The sequence below is a fragment of the Barbus barbus genome (assembly GCF_936440315.1).
Source record: "Barbus barbus genome assembly, chromosome: 46".
Taxonomy (NCBI): Eukaryota; Metazoa; Chordata; class Actinopteri; order Cypriniformes; family Cyprinidae; genus Barbus; species Barbus barbus.
The window spans coordinates 17,765,027-17,785,045 of NC_136724.1; the positions used below are offsets into that span (position 1 = coordinate 17,765,027).

The following is a 20,019-nucleotide window of genomic DNA, read 5'->3' on the forward strand; positions in this document are numbered from 1 at the left end:
GCACTACAGTTAAATGCAATATATATAGATAGTTCACCCAAAAATGAAAATTCAAAACATTTTATTTTGTCTCCCACAGAAGAAATAAAGGCATACAGGTGAGGATCAACACGAGGATGAGTAAATGATGACAGAATTGGCTTATTTTGGTAGATTATTCCTCAACACTAGACTACTGGATTATAAATGTAAGCATGAATTAAATAAATTATAAATAGAAAATAAGTATAAATCCATAATAATCACAACAAAGGACATTATAAAATACAAATTCAGCAATAAAAATACCAAAGCTTACAGCCGTCTTGCTGTGCAGTAACACACACAAGAACAATCATCATCATCATCAGAGCTCATTTCCAGCAGAGCTGCATGATGTTGGTGTAAAATATTCAGATAACCACAAGAGGAAGATGTCTGGAGGCTATAGCTTCTATTTTGTAAGTGCTATCTAGTCTAGGTCTTTTTATATGATGTTTTTCAAGACAGGATATTCACTTCCTTTACATCTCTAACCAGTAAGAGGGGTAGCTGCAGACCCCATGTGACAAAAGTCAATTTCATGATCACAGCAGTATGAGATCCTGCAAATTTGGGGCTCTTCCTAAGGTTTCTCATTATCAGCAGCACATGAATAGAAATTCTTTTTTTTTTTAAGAAGTTTGTATTGAATTATAACTAACATTTATTTTTCTTGCAGGCTTAACGTTTATATGCTTTTGTGTGTTCAATAAAAATCATGTTGCTCTATTGAGTTTAAGTCAACACTTTATATTTCTGTTTGCAGCAATCACAGCAACAGACACGAAGACTGCATGTTTCCTGCAAAGAACATCATCTTTAACTAATTTACCAAGTAAGAACAACACTTGCAATACAAAATCGACACCTAATGGTTATTCCAGGATACTACATTCTGATTATTGAATGTCCCCAACACTCAAGCCAAATTTGGTTAGTGTATGGCAATAACAGATGCATATGGACAGGACGGCTAGACATCTGAATAATAAGAACACATGACTTAAGGTAATCAAAAACCAAATTTAAATGAAAGCATTTTCAAAGGTATTATCTGGAGTCTGTGGTTACTGCTGTGCAGCAGATATAGTGGAACACTAGAGATAGTCTTGAGTGATGGTGTTCATAGGAGGTCTTTTAAGACATGTACAGTAGCAGTCAGATGGAAATAATGTGTCACAAACTTACCATCACCGTTTTGAACATTACAAGTGATCCTCAAAGCCTTCACACCTCTCACCCACAATACAGTCAGTTTATCCATCAACTTAATTTATGACAAACTAATATCCCCCTTGAAAGAAAATACAATAACAGACCACAAATACTAACAGCGCTTTCATTCATTTTAGGCAAAAATGCACATCTTGAAGTTGAAATGTTCAATCTTTGATGTGCAATTAGATTGAATTGGAGAAACCGGGTGTTTTTTTTCTGTTTTTTTTCTGTTTATTTTCAGAAAAACATTTCAACCACATTTCCATTTCCACCACATCTCACATTATGCATTGTTTTTATTATCATTCTGTGGAAGAGATTAGGGTGATGAAAATGCAATAAATTAATATTATTCATATTTTTTTATGAATTTTCATATTTGAATAGTTAAAGAGCCAAGAGTTTTACAGTAAAATATACAATTTAAGAGAAAAATCTATACAGAAAACTTCTTCAGATGAACAGTACGCTGGACAGACTTTACCTTCATATGACGGGGAAAAAAGTAAATCTGTTGAATACAAATGAACCCCTGGGATATAAAAATGCAAGTTCAAGGAATGTCCAACTATTATGTCTTTAATATAATGTGGCTTGATGATATTTTGGTATTGATGTAAATTAAGCAGAGAAGTCAAACATACATGAATATGTGGAAAAAAGACTCTCACTGTCAGCACTCAGGTTCATACTGTGCCAACTTACTCATGCACTTTAACATTTGATGATGGATGAAATATATATAATCAGTAGTACAAGGTACAATACACAGCAATAAATAGTACATAACCTGCAACCATCCGTGAAGAAAAGAATAAAGATGCTAAAGAGAAAAGATGTCTTCATGTTTGAGGAAGGACCTCTTGAACACATTCAGAAACATCAGCCACAAGCAAAACCAGTAGATGCTGCTCAGTTTATTTGTTGTTCCAGATTGCAGTTGTTCATTTGCTTCATCAAATGACAAAAAATTCCAGATGTCAGCCTTATTGACAAGTCCATTACCACATTGTGTGAAATATAATATATACTAATATTTTATTTAAACCACTTTTGAAACAGTTTCACTATAATTCAGTTTCTGAATAAGTTTCTGAACTGTCACTGTCAAATTGCACTACATGTATTTGACAACATACACAATATTTTAAATATTTAATATTGAAATATGTGTTACAAACATTTTCCAAATACAACAGTTAAATGTTATTTTTCTCATGTTTAAATTTTTGAAAATAGTTTTAAAATGTGTAACTTCTTAGAGATGTGTTCTCATTACTTTTAGACGTTCATGATTCATAATAAGCTGACAGTTGCTTGTGTAGATTCTCCCACACGAGCTCAGTCACTAATAGCTGATGTTGGTGGTTTTTTTTTTGAGATTGCTGTAAAAACAACAAACAAAATAAAACAGCATGAATACAAGAATACTATACTAAATGCACCACAAAACACTTTATAAGATTTTTATGTTGCTATGTTTCAGCATACTTGAGTTTAACTTACAAAAACTGCTTAACTTTCTCCTGCACCCATGGTTGTCTGGGATCACTGCAGAAACGTCCCCGCTCCGTCTCAAAGCTGTCAAAGAGAATAAAAACATTGAAAACACAGAAATATAACATCAGATGCTGTTGATGTCTAATCATGACATGTTTTCTTTAGAGAGGAACTGTGATTCTTACATGACGGCCCTCACACATGGAAGACTTTCACGTTGTAATGTGACATTGATGATGTGATCAGTCACCACTGCAGTTGAGACTTTAGTACAGCATGAGTTCAACTGGTTCACCCTGTATTCTTCCGCTAAGAAGAACCAAATAAACCTCAATATTCTGCATCATTCCATCAGATTTAATAATGTATAAACACTTAAAGCTCTTCACCTGTTGTAGTCCAGATCACAGATGCAATGACCACCGCAACAGCCAAACTCCTCATGAGGATCCTTCGTGTCTCCATTGTCACAGACAGTCGATCTTCAACTCTCACTTCTGGTATCAGAGAGAATATATATTCAAGACTCTTACTAGCTGCCTTAAATAGTCAATAAGGCGGAACTTAAACTGCATGGGCTACATCCTGTCCATTGCGGCCACGTTTATTTTTGTAGATGATTTCCCATGCTGTGTGCGAGAAGTGTACAAACGTCACAATGCACTGTACAAACTTCTGTTGCTTAAACCACTATTCCTACAGTGCAACAATACTGAGGAAGGTGAACATGTCTGTTTGAACATTTTTAAGTATCTAACATACTTAACATGAACATTTACATTGTTTACGGCATAAATGGCATACGCTGTATGGAAATAATAAAAGCAGAGATAATTTTTTCTTACACATTCTTCTACGTTACACAATGATAACAATGAATAATTACATCTTTTCAAGAATTTACAATTACAATATTTCAATAAACCAGTCATTTTATGGCTGCAACTAAAATAAAGAGCATATTTAATATAGAAACAAACAAACAAACAAAGGCATTCCCCGGTTTTTCAGCCAAGTTCAAACAAGGTTGATTCATTTTTTAAATTGTACTGCCTATAATAGCACCAGTGGCGTGCGGTGGTGTTTTGAGGAGGTGTAAATGAGGAGGCGGGTATACAGTATATATATATATATATAAATTCATGTCCCTGTTACATTTTTTTTCCGTATTTTATTAACATTATTTATTTTATTTTATTTAATATTTTAAATAATAATTATACATTTCATAGTGTTTCTATGCAATTTTACATCCCCCCCCCCCAAAATAATAACGAAAGGCAGTAACAATTTGAACAATATCTTGTAAAGACGTCATTAGTTAGGCTAACATTAGTTAACATTAACTAAGAATGAACAATACTTCTACAGCATTTATTAATCTTAGTTAGATGCTATTTACACTAAATGGAAATAGCAGTATTTTCTTTGCAAAATGCTATTTAGACTAAGTGCAAATAACTATAGATTCTATTTAAACTATGTTAAAATACCAGGATTTTCTGCTATTTATACTACTTTTTTCAAATAGTGGCAATTATCTACACATTAGTATTGTAGAACATTATAAAATGCAATAATAACATATTAAACATAGTAAATTCAAATAATTACATGGATGCCACTGTATTGTATATAAGCCCTCCCTACACCTACCCCATGAGATATAAGATCTGAAAATCGAGAGAGAAATACAAGTTCTGTAAAGGGTGGAGTCGAACTCGGGTCGATCGCATCAAAAATGATTATGACAGGCGCTTTACCATCTCCGCCAGTAAACTTGTCTACAGAGTTAGTGTAAATAACTTCTACCAACTATTCCTAATTCCTAAGCATTTTATGTTATATTTTGTTCAACCCAGGGATGGATTATGACGCACCGGTGCCCTGGGCACGGACTGATTAAAGGCCCCCCTCAGTTGAAATAGCGTTCATTTTTTCTTAAATTCAAATAGTAATGAATTCTATTTATACCAAGTGAAAATAGCAGTATTTTTAGCAATATGCTATTTACACTAAGTGCAAATAGCTATAGATTATATTTAGCCTACACTGTTAAAATAGCAGGATTTTCTGCTATTTATACTACTTGTCGCAAAATATTGGCAAATATCTGCACTTCAGTATTGTATTACATTATAAAACAGTATGCAATAATAGTATTGAGTGTAAATTTTTAATAATTTGAATTCAAATTATTAAATGGATGCCACCTTATTGGTAGCCTACAATAAAGCCCTCCCGACACCTACCCTTACCCGATACTTTATTTTCAACTTTTTGGTTATTTCTTACATTTTTCTTGATAAAAAATGCTTTTACGATGTGATATGAGATTTGAAAAGGGAGAAAAAAAGTTCCTCTTATTGGCTATTGTACTCATAAACTCAACAGAATCATGTGTGATTGGTTATAATGCATAATGCTGTAGAAACACACGGCTGTCTCTGGCTCCGTGCCAGCCAGCGAAGATGAGCGAACAATTTAGCAGCTGATGATGTGAATATTATTCGGCTATTTTTTGTCTTTTGGAAGCTGCATTCAAAATCTGAGGGGGAAATCGCGGTCCGGGAGTAGCTGGGCCCCCCTCTGGTCCAGTGCCCTGGGCACGTGCCCGGTAGGCCCGTGCGTTAATCCGTCCCTGGTTCAACCCCTTGAAATAAAGCTTAAAGTCTGCACTTCAATTTCATCTTGATTTTTGTCATTTTAATTCTATTCTGGTGGCTTGCAGAGCCGAAATTATGAAAATTGTGTCACTGTCCAAATATGTAAGGAAGGACCTAACTGTATTTATTTTTTAAAATATTTACATGTATGTATACATTTATATTCATATATAATTTATATTTTATATAAATATAAATATATGCTTCTTAAATATATACATGCAAGAGTGGGCATTTACATAATAAATATAAGGCAGTACACACACATATTATGTAAACAAAACCTTTTATTCTGGATGCGATTAACTGCGATACATTGTTTGACAGCACTATTGTACTCTTGGACAGGATGTTGAGGTGCAATTTCACAAGGATGAATCTTCCTTCTGGTCTGACAGTACAACAGTATTGAAATACATAGCTAACACCACAAAAAGTTTCAAAACTTGCGTAGCAAACAAAATCTCCATTATTCACATCCATTCAAAAGCCTCATAGTGGAAGTAAGTCAGTTCTAAGCTACTGTAAATCCTGCAGATGCAGCCTCAAGAGGCATGTAAACTGAAGAATTGCTCTGATCTTAAGCTTGGATTGGTGGAACTGACTTTGTCTTATAAAGCCACAATCTCAATGGCCTGAAGCAAAGAAAGAAGTGAGAGGAAAGATGGCAAGTGAAATGGCAAGTGAAAAGAGAAAATGCAGAACAAACCCAGTGAACAGCATTTTTAAGCAGGAAACGAAACCACAGAACCCTAAGAATCAGAGTTCAACACTTTGTTTTGAGGATTTGAGTATAGCGATTTAGTTCAGGATTTGAGTATATGCCATCATACCGTTTGTACAAAGAGAAAATTACAGTGAAGAAATATCTGTTTTAAAAAAGGGCATTTAAAAAACACAGTAATTTATACAAGCTTGATTGAAAGTGTGTAGCGTTCAGAGTGGGCGGGAGGCTAAGCAAGTCAGCTTTACCAGAAGTGGTGAAATTGTTATTTTACCAAAATCATGTTTCAAAACCGATTTCAAAACCGATTCTCCGAAATGTACACGAAAAAATAGAGGAAGAAATCACATGCTTTCAACACTTTGTCAGTACTACTGGGATCCTCATGCTAACTCAGCTTAAAGTAATCAAAGAATGAATAACTTGCCAAGGAAAAAGCCACCAACCAGGTGAACAAAAAATGTCATACTTGTCTGCTGACAGTTTCTGTAGACCATCCTCCATTTACATAGGTTGTAATGAATTATGTTGGCCCAATTGAGGCTACCCAGGTGAAAAAGTGCAGTATAAATACACTTTATTTAAGTGCACTTCGTACACTTCCATAATGTACTTAAAGTGCTCTATTTTCACACACTAATTTTGTACTTAATATGCTAAAAATGATTCTTTAGTACTAAAGATAAACTTAAGTTCAACTACTCCACTGTGCTGTATTGGGACACCATGAATATGAATGAAAATGCACTTTTAACATGCTATCTCTGTATTTAAAAAAATTAAAAACTTGCAGTAAACTTGAATAAGTGGTGTCTAAATACATTTTTAAATACAGAGATAGTAAAAGCGCATATTAGTTCATATTCATGGTGTCCCAAAATAGCACTGTAAAGATCACTTAGATGATCTTAAGTTTATCTTAAGAAGTACTAAAGAATAAGTTTTAGTATATTAAGTACAAAATTAGTGCACAAAAATAGAGCGCTTTAAGTACATTATGGAAGTGTACTTTTTTAAAAACCTGGGAACACTATTAAAAGGTATGGTGTTACGTATTTATATGTTGGTGTTATATTCATACTGAATGATTGTCCGAATCACTCCATCTTCTGATGATCCAAAAGGCCTAATACTTTGACATTAACACTCAGTCACATCATACTGCTCAAAGCCTAATCATTTGGTCTGTTTAAGAAAGAAGACTTGTCTATAAAAAAAAAAAAAAAAAACTGGAGACAAGTTCAATACTTAGCAGATTTGTTTTGGAAATGGTGGGTGAAGGAATAATAAGCAGCAATGCAGCAGTGCACTATAATGCAGCAATGCCAGAAATGGAATAAACCATGCCGAAACTTTAGTATTGGAGTTCTAATACTTCCAGTTGATGAATTGGCATCTAGAAATTCTTGGCCCATGGGATGCATTACAGAAACATTGGCATATTCTAAAGGATTTGTTTGTTGTGTACTTGAAAAAATGAAATTAATTTTGAAATGAAGAAGGCATGTTGAGTTTAGTACATGCAAAATAATCACCCGTCCCTGAACCCACGGCCTAATACGAAACACTGATACACCACATTTGTTCTAAAACAGCTTCATTTTAATTCAGTTTCTGAACATATTAAGAATTGCCCAACATGTGTTTGACAATATACAATATTTTAAATATTCAAATGAAATATGCACAATTTATGAAAATGTACTCTCAAGCTTCCTTTTATGAAAATCTCTCTAACTTTAAAAATAGTTTTAAAACATTTAACTACTATGCATTCTCATTATGAGTTTATTTTAAGATGTTTATGATTCCTGAGCTGCAAGTTGCTTAATTATTTTAATCCTTTTTGGGTCATCTCACGAAATCAGTGTCTTTTCCACTTGGAAAAAAAACAATAAAACAAAACAAAAAAGAAAAATAAACATTTAATCAACATTTTTTTAAATATCCATGAAATGAAGACTCCTTAAAATTACAAGAAATTGTATCATGCCATGTCAGGCTGTGTAATTTATTTTATGACTATTTTTCTACCTCATATTTTGGTATTTTTGTCAACCCTGTTACAGACACAAGCGTTACTAGATACTATAGTTTAATTAGAAATATGTGAGAGTTATGAGCAGCATTTTAGTCACTGGGATTGGCTCAAATTTTGGAATTTTAAAATATTATTATATTTGTCATTCTGATGACCAAGAACATCCTAATTTTGGAGGGTGACCACATGTCAATTAAGAATATATATATATATATATTTTATAAGAGAGATATTAAAAAAGGGCTTTGTCCAAAATAAACTATAGTTAAGTTAATAGTCAAGTTCACAAAAGCACATGTTGTACACGTTGAAAGGATGTTACTTGTAAATATTGATTATATTAAATGTAATAAATAACAGTACTGACATTGCATGATGCCCCCCCCCCCCCCCCCCCCCCACAGTCAAGTGTCATAAATAATCAGAAATAGACCATTATAGAGGAGTGAGAGAGACATGGTTGTGCTTAAAGTGTTGGAATCCTGGTTGAGAGATGATGTAACCTCTTAGAAGTGATGTCACTTGAATGTAAATTATTTTACAATTGTTTTTTGATGAGGGTTACAGGGCTGACATGAAATCAGGGGACACCAATAAAATTATTTATATTTTATAGAAAAAATGTATACTTATGCCAAAAACATTGCTTAACAATGAGACTGTGTTTAGAACAATATTCAAAAGTGATTTTTATATCCTGCTGAAAAAGAAAAATCATAGGGAGGGACAGGCCAAAAACCTCTTATCAGCATAAATTCTATTTAAAATAAAATGTAATTTTTAAATGTAATATAGATGAAAGAATACATAGTTATGTTTTTAAATTGCAAATTTATTTGTTATATTAATTCTATGTTTGATTATTTCTTAGGGACGCAAAAGGCACCGATTTCATGGAATGACCCTTTTATGTAAATCACATTTAATTATCATTATTATTATTATTATTATATAAATGAACTTGTCTGGCCTTGCCTTACCTTGTGTAGATCATGAGTTTGGTCACTAATAGATGATGTTGGGGGTGGTGTGGAAGTCAGGTGCTGGTTTCTTTGAGCTCTGTTGTAAAAAACAAACAAGCAAACAAAAAAGGTGAATACAGCAATACTATACTAAATACATAACAATGTGAACACGTTACAAGCGTTTTATGTTGTTTCAGCGTACTTGATGGGTTTAACTTACAAAAACTGCTTAACTTTATCCCGCACCCATCATTGTCTAGGATCTCTGCAGAAATGTCCCCGCTCCGTCTCAAAGCTGTCAAAGAGAATAAAAACATTGGAAACACAGAAATATAACATCAGATGCCGTTGATGTCTAATTGTGACATGCTTCCTTTAGAGAGGAACTGTGATTCTTACATGACGGCCCTCACACATGGAAGACTTTCACGTTGAAATGTAACATTGATGATGTGATCAGTCACCTCTGCAGCTGAGACTTTAGTACAGCATGGGTTTAACATGCTTTCTTCCGCTAAGATAGAGGAACCAAGTAAACCTCAATATTCTTCATTGTTCCATCAGATAGAATAATGTATGAACAATTAAAGCTCTTCACCTGTTGTAGTCCAGATCACAGATGCAATGACCACCGCAACAGCCAAACTCCTCATGAGGATCCTTCGTGTCTCCATTGTCACAGACAGTCGATCTTCAACTCTCACTTCTTGTGTCAGAGAGAATATATTCAAGACTCATACTAGTTCGGCTTATAGTCAATAAAGCGGAACTTAAACTGGTTGCATTCTGTCCATAGCGGCCGCATTTAGTTGCATCATAATATGTTGCCTTCCATGTAGTATAGATTGGGAGTGAGTGAACTCATCTGTTATAGTAAGTGTAAATGTCATGTGCTAAATTAATATATGTAAATGTAGATGTCAGAAACTCTGTTTGAGAAACTTCTTGGATGATATTTCATTTCTAACCTTGCTGTCAGTCATTTAATTAATATAAATTCAGTGTATCCTGAAAAAACACTTTGTTTTTTAATATGCCAATAGGAGCGTATCAATAAACTGTATTTTTTATTCAGTAATTCAAATGTATTATATCTTGTAGTCAAATGACCAGCTGTCAAATGAAGCAAAATATGAAGAAAGAGCTGACATCCCACTCTTACTTCACCTACTGTAAGAGGATTGTTGGGGAGGCATCATTTGGATCGATATTCTCAAACGGTAACAGGAAACCGATAACCAAAAGATCCCCGGAATAAGTATTTATTTATCTAATATCAGCTAAAACAACCTGTAGGGCAGTTTAACATCTGCATGTGCAACGTCTTTTGAACGTCTCTGCAGGTAAATACATCTTATGACCACAAAGTGTTGTAAAACACTGTATTATGATGCTGCCAGGCTACTATTTTAAAGGTAATTTTGAGAAACCGTGCCATTTTACTAAGTCTTAGATACTTGTATTTGTTTTTGAACGTCTTGTTTTGGGGGTGTGTTGTTACTTTGTTCATGTATATTTCTGCTTATGGCGTTGTGTGTTTATGAACCCCCTAACATGTATCATTTATTTAGCTTCTAGCCCAATAAACAAGGGTTGACACTTTATTTGATGCATTGCATTACCTGCTTTGTACTTTAGGTGCTGTTCTCCACTAGATGGCAGAGGAATATTTCACCCAATATTGATTATTTCCATTCAGTTACAGATGGATGAAACATTTTAATAAGCCTTAAAAGGTCTCAAAAAGCATCATTATAGTATCCCACAGACACAAAAGTCATAGATTCAGAATGATGAGTAAATAATGACAATTTCTGTTTTTCTTTAATGGTTTAGCTTAAATATGATTAAATACAGTCCAAACTGCTACAGAGAAAAGGCTGGATGTTTGTCAAACTAAACAGTTTGAATTGTTATTCTAAAGCAGATAAAATAAAGTAATTAAGTGAAACATCTTTTAACATTCACATGAGGTATAGAGCATCTAATGGTAAATAAACAAACATACAGTAATACATTCTTTTTATAGATAAATGTATGTATAGGTAGATGATCATGTTATGAGTTTGTTTTTTATCAGTACATAAGCATCATATTAATATAGGGTTGTACCTTTCAGACGGTCCTGAATCCAGCGCGCTTTTGGATCAGAACAGAACTTTTTCTTCTGTTTGTAGAATCTGCAGGACAGATGAAATGTGTATCATGCATATTAACTTCTGTGAAACAACACTGTGTAGAGAGAGCTTACATTATAGGATCCACACATGGACATTCTGACGCTTGTATCCAATCAGTTTAATTGTAGAAGGGATTCTTGCTTTCGTCACATCCTTACAACAGCTCCCTCCAACTCGAATGGGACGACGATCTGAAAGAGAGACAGAGATTAAATCTCCATCATACTCATATTGTGTGTAGACTGTATATGTGCGAAAACTAAACGGTTGGGATCTTGATAAGGGCTCAAAGAAAACATAACAGCACTACAGTTAAATGCAATATATATAGATAGTTCACCCAAAAATGAAAATTCTAAACATTTTCTTTTGTCTCCCACAGAAGAAATAAAGGCATACAGGTGAGGATCAACACGAGGATGAGTAAATGATGACAGAATTGTCTTATTTTGGTAGATTATTCCTTTCAACACTAGACTACTGGATTATAAATGTATGCGTGAATTAAATGAATTATAAATGGAAAATAAGTATAAATCCATAATAATCACAAGAAAGGACAATAGAATACAACTTCAGCAATAAAAAATACCAAAGCTTACAGCCGTCTTGCTGTGCAGTAACACACACAAGCACAATCATCATCATCATCAGAGCTCATTTCCAGCAGAGCTGCATGATGTTGGTGTAAAATATTCAGATAACCACAAGAGGAAGATGTCTGGAGGCTATAGCTTCTATTTTGTAAGTGCTATCTAGTCTAGGTCTGTTTATATGATGTTTTTCAAGACAGGATATTCACTTCCTTTACATCTCTAACCAGTAAGAGGGGTTGCCTACAGACCCCATGTGACAAAAGTCAAATTCATGATCACAGCAGTATGAGATCCTGCAAATTTGGGGCTCTTCCTAAGGTTTCTCATTATCAGCAGCACATGAATAGAATAGATTTTTTTTTTTTTTTAAGATGTTTGTAATTAATTATAACTAACAATTATTTTTCTTGCAGGTTTAACATTTATATGCTTTTGTGTGTTCAGTAAAAATCTTGTTGCTCTTGAGTTAAAGTCAACACTTTATATTTCTGTTTGCAGCAATCACAGCAACAGACACGAAGACTGCATGTTTCCTGCAAAGAACATGATCTTTAACTAATTTACCAAGTAAGAACAACACTTGCAATACAAAAACGACACCTAACGGTTATTCCAGGATACTACACACTGACTACTGAATGTCCCCAACACTCAAGCCAAATTTGGTTAGTGTGTGGCAATCACAGATGCATATGGACAGGACGGCTAGACATCTGAATAATAAGAACACATGACTTGAGGTAATCAAAAACCAAATTTAAATGAAAGCATTTTCAAAGGTATTATCTGGAGTCTGTGGTTACTGCTGTGCAGCAGATATAGTGGAACACTAGAGATAGTCTTGAGTGATGGTGTTCATAGGAGGAGGTCTTTTAAGACATGTACAGTAGCAGTCTGATGAAAATAATGCGTCACAAACTTACCATCACCGTTTTGAACATTACAAGTGATCCTCAAAGCCTTCACACCTCTCACCCACAATACAGTCAGTTTATCCATCAACTTAATTTATGACAAACTAATATCCACCTTGAAAGAAAATACAATAACAGACCACAAATACTAACAGCGCTTTCATTCATTTTAGGCAAAAATGCACATCTTGAAGTTGAAATGTTCAATCTTTGATGTGCAATTAGATTGAATTGGAGAAACTGGGTGTTTCTTCAACTACGGTATAAGGACTTTTGGTTCTGATTTTTTTTCTGTTTCTTTTCAGAAAAACATTTCAACCACATTTCCATTTCCATCACATCTCACATTATGGATCATTTTTAATATCATTATGTGGAAGAGATTAGGGTGGTGAAAATGCAATAAATTAATATTTATGAATTTTCATATTTGAATAGTTAAAGATCCAAGAGTTTTACTTAAGAGAGAAAAATCTATACAGAAGACTTTTTCAGATTAACAGTACGCTGGACAGACTTTACCTTCATATGACGGGGAAAAAAGTAAATCTGTTGAATAAAAATGAACCCCTGGGATATAAAAATGCAAGTTCAAGGAATGTCCAACTATTATGTATTTAATATAATGTGGCTTGATGATATTTTGGTTTTGATTTAAATTAAGCAGAGAAGTCAAACATACATGAATATGTGGAAAAAAGATTTTCTCACTGTCAGCACTCAGGTTCATACTGTCACGAATCTGGTCCATGCTCTCCCGATTAACCACCACTAGAGGTCACCCGTTCACCACTATGACTTTTTCACTCACAACACATTGGACTCAATTTCCCATAATCCTTTGCACTGACGACATTCACAGCTGTTCACTATTTCGCCCACACCTGATCACCATTTTCCAATCACCACCACACACCATATAAGCCTGGGACTTGCTCTTGCTCAGGGCCGAGTATTGTTAGCGTTTATCACTTCCCAGCGATAGCAACTTTACAGAGCCATTGTTTTAGTCTTGCCTTGTTTTCCTGCCGTGTCTGACCCTGCCCGTGTTTATTGGATTTACCCCTTGCCTTGCCGTTTGGACTGTGTTTGCTCCCCGTTTGGATTATTGCTCTCGTCTCTGGATTATCTCTCTGCCTTGCCCCTTTGGATACTGTTCGCCGATCATCGACCCACGCTTGCGCCCCGGATTTTGCTCTGTCTTGCCCTTGCCATACCTGTTTGCCCCTGTCTGACCCTGCCTGTTTTCTGACCATGTTTAGTAATAAAGCTTTGCATATGGATCCGCACGTCTCACGTCTCGTCAGCCCCGTAACACATACTGTACCAACTTACTCATGCACTTTAACATTTGATAATGGATGAAATATACATAATCAGTAGTACAAGGTACAATACATAGCAATAAATATAACCTGCAACCATCCGTGAAGAAAAGAATAAAGATGCTAAAGAGAAAAGATGTTTTCATGTTTGAGGAAGGACCTCTTGAACACATTCAGAAACATCAGCCACAAGCAAAACCAGTAGATGCTGCTCAGTTTATTTGTTGTTCCAGATTGCACTTGTTCATTTGCTTCATCAAATGACAAAAAATTCCAGATGTTCTCAAACAAATCAGTCTAAAATTCACTCAGACTTGTGTCAGCCTTATTGACAGTCAATTACCACATTGTGTGAAATATATTTCATTGTGAAATATAATATATAGTGATATTTTATTTAAACCACTTTTGAAACCGTTTCACTATAATTCAGTTTCTGAATAAGTTTCTGAACTGTCACTGTCAAATTGCACTACATGTATTTGACAACATACACAATATTTTAAATATTGAAATATTCATGTTACAAACATTTTCCAAATACAACAGCTAAATGTCATTTTTCTCATATACTGTCATCCCCATTTTTGAAAATTCACGAAAAAGTGCACTATGCAAATTTTAATTATTATAATTCATGAACGCTTTTGAATACAGACCTAAGGGTGGTCTCTTTTTAAAGAAGACAATTAGCAGATTACAGAAGTGAAATCATTAAAAAAATAATTATTAAAAAGTTATAGAAGTTTAAATTTACTGTAAAACAAATTTATTATTTTATTTTTATTATATTTTATATAAAATAAATATTTTAAAAAATAGGTCAAAATCTAAAATTGCTATAAAATTAAAGACATATGTGTACATAAGTTGTGTTCCAAATTTGAAGTTGATACAAAAAAAATTGAGGTTCATATGCAATTTTGTTTAGGTGTTATACCAAACACAGCAACCGGGTGCCATTCAAACTCCGTTTAATTTTTTGTTGATGCATTTCTGTCACAAATCTATAAATCTCTCTCTCAATATTACATCTATAACAAAATAAACACCAAATATGGAATCTTGAGACTCAGACCTTTCCAACGATATGTATTTTGTCAAGATTATAAAAGGTTTTGATTCTAAAAGACCGTTATACATTTTGTAATATGACACCCCCGCTAAGGGGGAGGAGACCGCTAAAATATTTTGAAGTACAATTTCTATGGTAACGCAATGTTCGATTTCAAAATGGTTTTCACAGGATGAATTGTGAGATTTTAAGCTTTCAAATGGTATATAACATATGATGATTGCAAAAACATGTGATAGGAATAAAGGCAAGGAAATAAAGACTTTTTGTGACAAAGGTCAGAACTCCTGTTGTGATGTAGATTTATCATAGACTCTTGGTGCACTCTTGTCATAAATTAATCGATTACTGTTCCTACATAATTTGTAACACCAAAATCTTAAATATCTATTTAGGAGACTTGGACCTTTGCAATGATATATAGTTTATCATGATTACATTAGGATTTTATTGTAATATAGTGAAGTAAAGTTAGGTGTCCTATATAGGGGACGGTGACAGTTAAAGGGTTACATTTTTAAATAGTTTTAAAATGTGTAACTTCTTAGAGATGTGTTCTCATTACTTTTAGACGTTCATGATTCATTATAAGCTGACAGTTGCTTGTGTAGATTCTCCCACACGAGCTCAGTCACTAATAGCTGATGTTGGTGTTTTTTTTTTTGAGATTGCTGTAAAAACAACAAACAAAATAAAACAGCATGAATACAGGAATACTATACTAAATGCACCACAAAACACTGCATAAGCTTTTTATGTTGCTATGTTTCAGCGTACTTGATGAGTTTAACTTACAAAAACTGCTTAGCTTTCTCCCGCACCCATCGTTGTCTAGGATCACTGCAGAAACGTCCCCGCTCCGTCTCAAAGCTGTCAAAGAGAATAAAAACATTGAAAACACAGAAATATAACATCAGATGCTGTTGATGTCTAATCATGACATGTTTTCTTTAGAGAGGAACTGTGATTCTTACATGACGGCCTTCACACATGGAGAACTTTCACGTTGAAATGTGAAACTGATGATGTGATCAGTCACCTCTGCAGTTGAGACTTTATAACAACATGAGTCCCCCGGCCTCATCTTGTATTCTTCCGCTAAGATAGAGGAACCAAATAAACCTCAATATTCTGCATCATTCCATCAGATTTAATAATGTATAAACAGTTAAAGCTCTTCACCTGTTGTAGTCCAGATCACAGATGCAATGACCACCGCAACAGCCAAACTCCTCATGAGGATCCTTCGTGTCTCCATTGTCACAGTCAGTCGATCTTCAACTCTCACTTCTTGTCAGAGATAATAAATTCAAGACACTTACTAGCTCGCCTTAAATAGTCAATAATGCCAAACTTAAAGGGATACTCCACCCCAAAATGTAAATTTTGTCATTAATCAGTTAGTAACGCATGGATACGTATTGTATGTTTATTTACGCTTTGATTTGAACGGAAACAGCGTATCCATGCGTTACTGATGACAGAGAATAGCGTACGCACTTTGTGTTCATCGGATGCTCTCCAAAATGGTGCTACACTGACACAGAGAGACAGAGAGGAGACAAATTGTTGAATAAATGTCGTTATTTTTATTTTCTTTGCATACAAAAAGCATTCTCGTCGCTTCATAAAATTCAGATTGAACCACTGATGGCAGATGTTCTATTTGACGATTTTTTAAAATACTTTTCTAGGCCTTGACAGTGTTATTTACTTGGCAGTCAATGGGACAGTCACAACCCTCCCGGGTTTCATCTAAAATCTCGTAAATTGTGTTCCGAGGACGAACCAAGCTTTTACGGGTTTGGAAGGACATGGGGGTGATTAATGACAAAAATTGCATTTTGGGGTGGAATATCCCTTTAAACTGCATGGGCTACATCCTGTCCATTGCGGTCACGTTTATTTTTGTAGATGACTTCATAATGTTTCTGTTTTATCACTACTTTATCTGGCTTTCCGTCAGGGGTGTTGCTAGATCTAAAGCTCTACTGGGGCTCAGGCCCCCATTACTTTTTCTATCACTTTTTTCTTTCTTCATAAATGGCATACGCTGTATGGAAATAATAAAAGCAGAGATAATTTTTTCTTGCAAATTCTTCTACGTTACACAATGATAACAATGAATAATTACATATTTTCAAGAATTTATAATTACAATATTTCAAGAAACCAGTCATTTTATGGCTGCAACTAAAATAAAGAGCATATTTAATCTAGAAAAAACAAAAAAAACAAACAAACAAAGGCATTCCCCGGTTTCTCGGCCAAGTCCAAATAAGGTTGATTCATTTTTTGAGCATTAAATTGTAGCCTACTGCCTATAATAGCACCAGTGGCGTGCGGTGTTTTGAGGAGGAGTAAAATGAGGAGGCAGGTATACAGTATATATATATATATATATATATATATATATATATATATATATATATATATATATATATGACCACCGCAACAGCCAAACTCCTCATGAGGATCCTTCGTGTCTCCATTGTCACAGACAGTCGATCTTCAACTCTCACTTCTTGTCAGAGAAGATATATATATATCGCATCAAAAGATTATAACAGGAGCTTTACTATCTCCGCCAGTAAACTTATTTATTAATCGGTGTATTTTGTAGTAACCTTACATTGATGGGCGGAGTTAGTGTAAATAACTTCTACCAACTATTTGCACTTAGTGTAATAGACAGTCTATTTTTTAATATTGAGCTGATGTTCAGATATTCTTTTTAATAGTTAACTTATTCGAGTCATAGTCATAAAAGCCCTGTAAACACTGTCACAGACACGAAGACTATTTATTTCATCACTGACTGACAGTTATCACGTTTTCAAGCATTTCAAGTTTTATTTTGTGACTCTTAGCAGTGATATTTAAGCGGGTGAGTTTACTTACTTTATAAATCGTCAATAACGCCACTATTTTCTTCTTTCAGGCCAAGGGCTCGCAGGAAACAAGAGGCGGGATTTATCGCATGAGCCAATCACATTCAATCATAACCGATCTTATCCAATCATATCGCGATGGAGGCAGTGCCTTCCACAGACATATTTATATGCTGCCTCATCTCAGGTGAATTAGGTTACTACGTTGCATATAGACCAGTTTTTTCCGCGTTATCGATGTAAATGAATACACTGACAAATAAATAAAGTTAAAAATAAGCTTTTTATGTTACTATATTTCAGCATACTTGATGAGTTTAACTTACAAAAACTGCGTAGCTTTCTCCCGCACCCATCGTGGTCTAGGATCACTGCAGAACTCTCCCCGCTTCGTCTCAAAGCTGTCAAAGAAAATGAAAACATTGAAAACACAGAAATATAACATCAGATGCTGTTATTGTCTAATTGTGACATGCTTTCTTTAGAGAGGAACTGTGATTCTTACATGACGGCCCTCACACATGGAGGACTTTCACGTTGCAACCTGATGGGGTCAGTCACCTCTGCAGCTGAGACTATTACAGCATGAGTTTAACATGCTTTCTTCCGCTAAGATAGAAGAACCAAGTAAACCTCAATATTCTTCATTGTTCCATCAGATAGAATAATGTATGAACAATTAAAGCTCTTCACCTGTTGTAGTCCAGATCACAGATGCAATGACCACCGCAACAGCCAAACTCCTCATGAGGATCCTTGTCTCCATTGTCACAGTCAGTCGATCTTCAACTCTCACTTCTTGTGTCAGAGAGAATATATTCAAGACTCATACTAGTTCACCTTATAGTCAATAAAGCGGAACTTAAACTGGCTGCATTCTGTCCATAGCGGCCGCATTTAGTTTCATCATAATATGTTGCCTTCCATGTAGTATAGATTGGGAGTGAGTGAACTCATCTGTTATAGTAAGTGTAAATGTCATGTGCTAAATTAATATATGTAAATGTAGATGTCAGAAACTCTGTTTGAGAAACTTCTTGGATGATATTTCATTTCTAACCTTGCTGTCAGTCATTTAATTAATATAAATTCAGTGTATCCTGAAAAAACACTTTGTTTTTTAATATGCCAATAGGAGCGTATCAATAAACTGTATTTTTTATTCAGTAATTCAAATGTATTATATCTTGTAGTCAAATGACCAGCTGTCAGATGAAGCAAAATATGAAGAAAGAGCTGACATCCCACTCTTACTTCACCTACTGTAAGAGGATTGTTGGGGAGGCATCATTTGGATCGATATTCTCAAACGGTAACAAGATACCGATAACCAAAAGATCCCCGGAATAAGTATTTATTTATCTAATATCAGCTAAAACAACCTGTAGGGCAGTTTAACACCTGCATGTGCAACGTCTTTTGAACGTCTCTGCAGGTAAATACATCTTATGACCACAAAGTGTTGTAAAACACTGTATTATGATGCTGCCAGGCTACTATTTTAAAGGTAATTTTGAGAAACCGTGCCATTTTACTAAGTCTTAGATACTTGTATTTGTTTTTGAACGTCTTGTTTTGGGGGTGTGTTGTTACTTTGTTCACTTTGTTACTTATGGCTTTGTGTGTTTATGAACCCCCTAACATGTATCATTTATTTAGCTTCTAGCCCAATAAACAAGGGTTGACACTTTATTTGGTACATTGCATTACCTGCTTTGTACTTTAGGTGCTGTTCTCCACTAGATGGCAGAGGAATATTTCACCCAATATTAATTATTTCCATTCAGTTACAGATGGATTAAACATTTTTAATAAGCCTTAAAATGTCTCAAAAAGCATAATTATAGCATCCCACAGACAAAAAAGTCATAGATTCAGAATGATGAGTAAATAATGACAATTT

At 34.5% G+C, this 20,019-nt stretch overlaps 2 protein-coding genes across 5 annotated transcripts in view; both read right to left on the reverse strand.

Annotated features, from left to right (window-relative positions):
* Nucleotides 1-1,477: 1,477 nt before the first annotated feature.
* LOC306865111 (C-C motif chemokine 4-like) lies at nucleotides 1,478-9,912 on the reverse strand. The gene is made up of 8 exons (XM_079409485.1): nucleotides 9,734-9,912; nucleotides 9,535-9,649; nucleotides 9,356-9,430; nucleotides 9,151-9,229; nucleotides 3,129-3,236; nucleotides 2,925-3,048; nucleotides 2,746-2,820; nucleotides 1,478-2,624 (listed from the first exon to the last, which is right to left on the reverse strand). The coding sequence occupies exons 5-8, from the start codon at nucleotides 3,202-3,204 to the stop codon at nucleotides 2,588-2,590; spliced, it is 312 nt and encodes a 103-aa protein (XP_079265611.1). The 5' UTR covers nucleotides 3,205-3,236; nucleotides 9,151-9,229; nucleotides 9,356-9,430; nucleotides 9,535-9,649; nucleotides 9,734-9,912; the 3' UTR covers nucleotides 1,478-2,587.
* A 4,425-nt stretch (nucleotides 9,913-14,337) lies between these two features.
* Nucleotides 14,338-20,019, reverse strand: part of LOC306865113 (C-C motif chemokine 8-like) — a 29,692-nt gene continuing 24,010 nt past the window's right edge. The window contains exons 1-3 of one of the 4 annotated variants that reach the window (XR_013783840.1): nucleotides 18,622-18,664; nucleotides 16,021-16,095; nucleotides 14,338-15,896 (exon numbers count right to left, since the gene is read on the reverse strand). Coding sequence is in view for 2 of the 4 variants with exons in the window: in XM_079409489.1 (XP_079265615.1) it covers nucleotides 15,860-15,896; nucleotides 16,021-16,095 (112 nt within the window). In the remaining 2 variants the exon portion in view is untranslated. Of the gene's footprint in view, nucleotides 15,897-16,020; nucleotides 16,096-16,199; nucleotides 16,305-18,621; nucleotides 18,665-20,019 lie in introns of those variants that run through there. The other 3 variants (XR_013783841.1, XM_079409489.1, XM_079409488.1) reach the window with 3 other exon arrangements.

Bases quoted from the DNA above. Each gene is read 5' to 3' on its own strand.
- LOC306865111 (XM_079409485.1), bottom strand. From the start codon at position 3,204: ATGGAGACACGAAGGATCCTCATGAGGAGTTTGGCTGTTGCGGTGGTC. The intron at 3,049-3,128 runs GTGAAGAGCTTT...GGTTCTTCTTAG, and splicing joins TGTGATCTGGACTACAACAG to CGGAAGAATACAGGGTGAAC. The intron at 2,821-2,924 runs GTAAGAATCACA...TCTCTTTGACAG, and splicing joins CCATGTGTGAGGGCCGTCAT to CTTTGAGACGGAGCGGGGAC.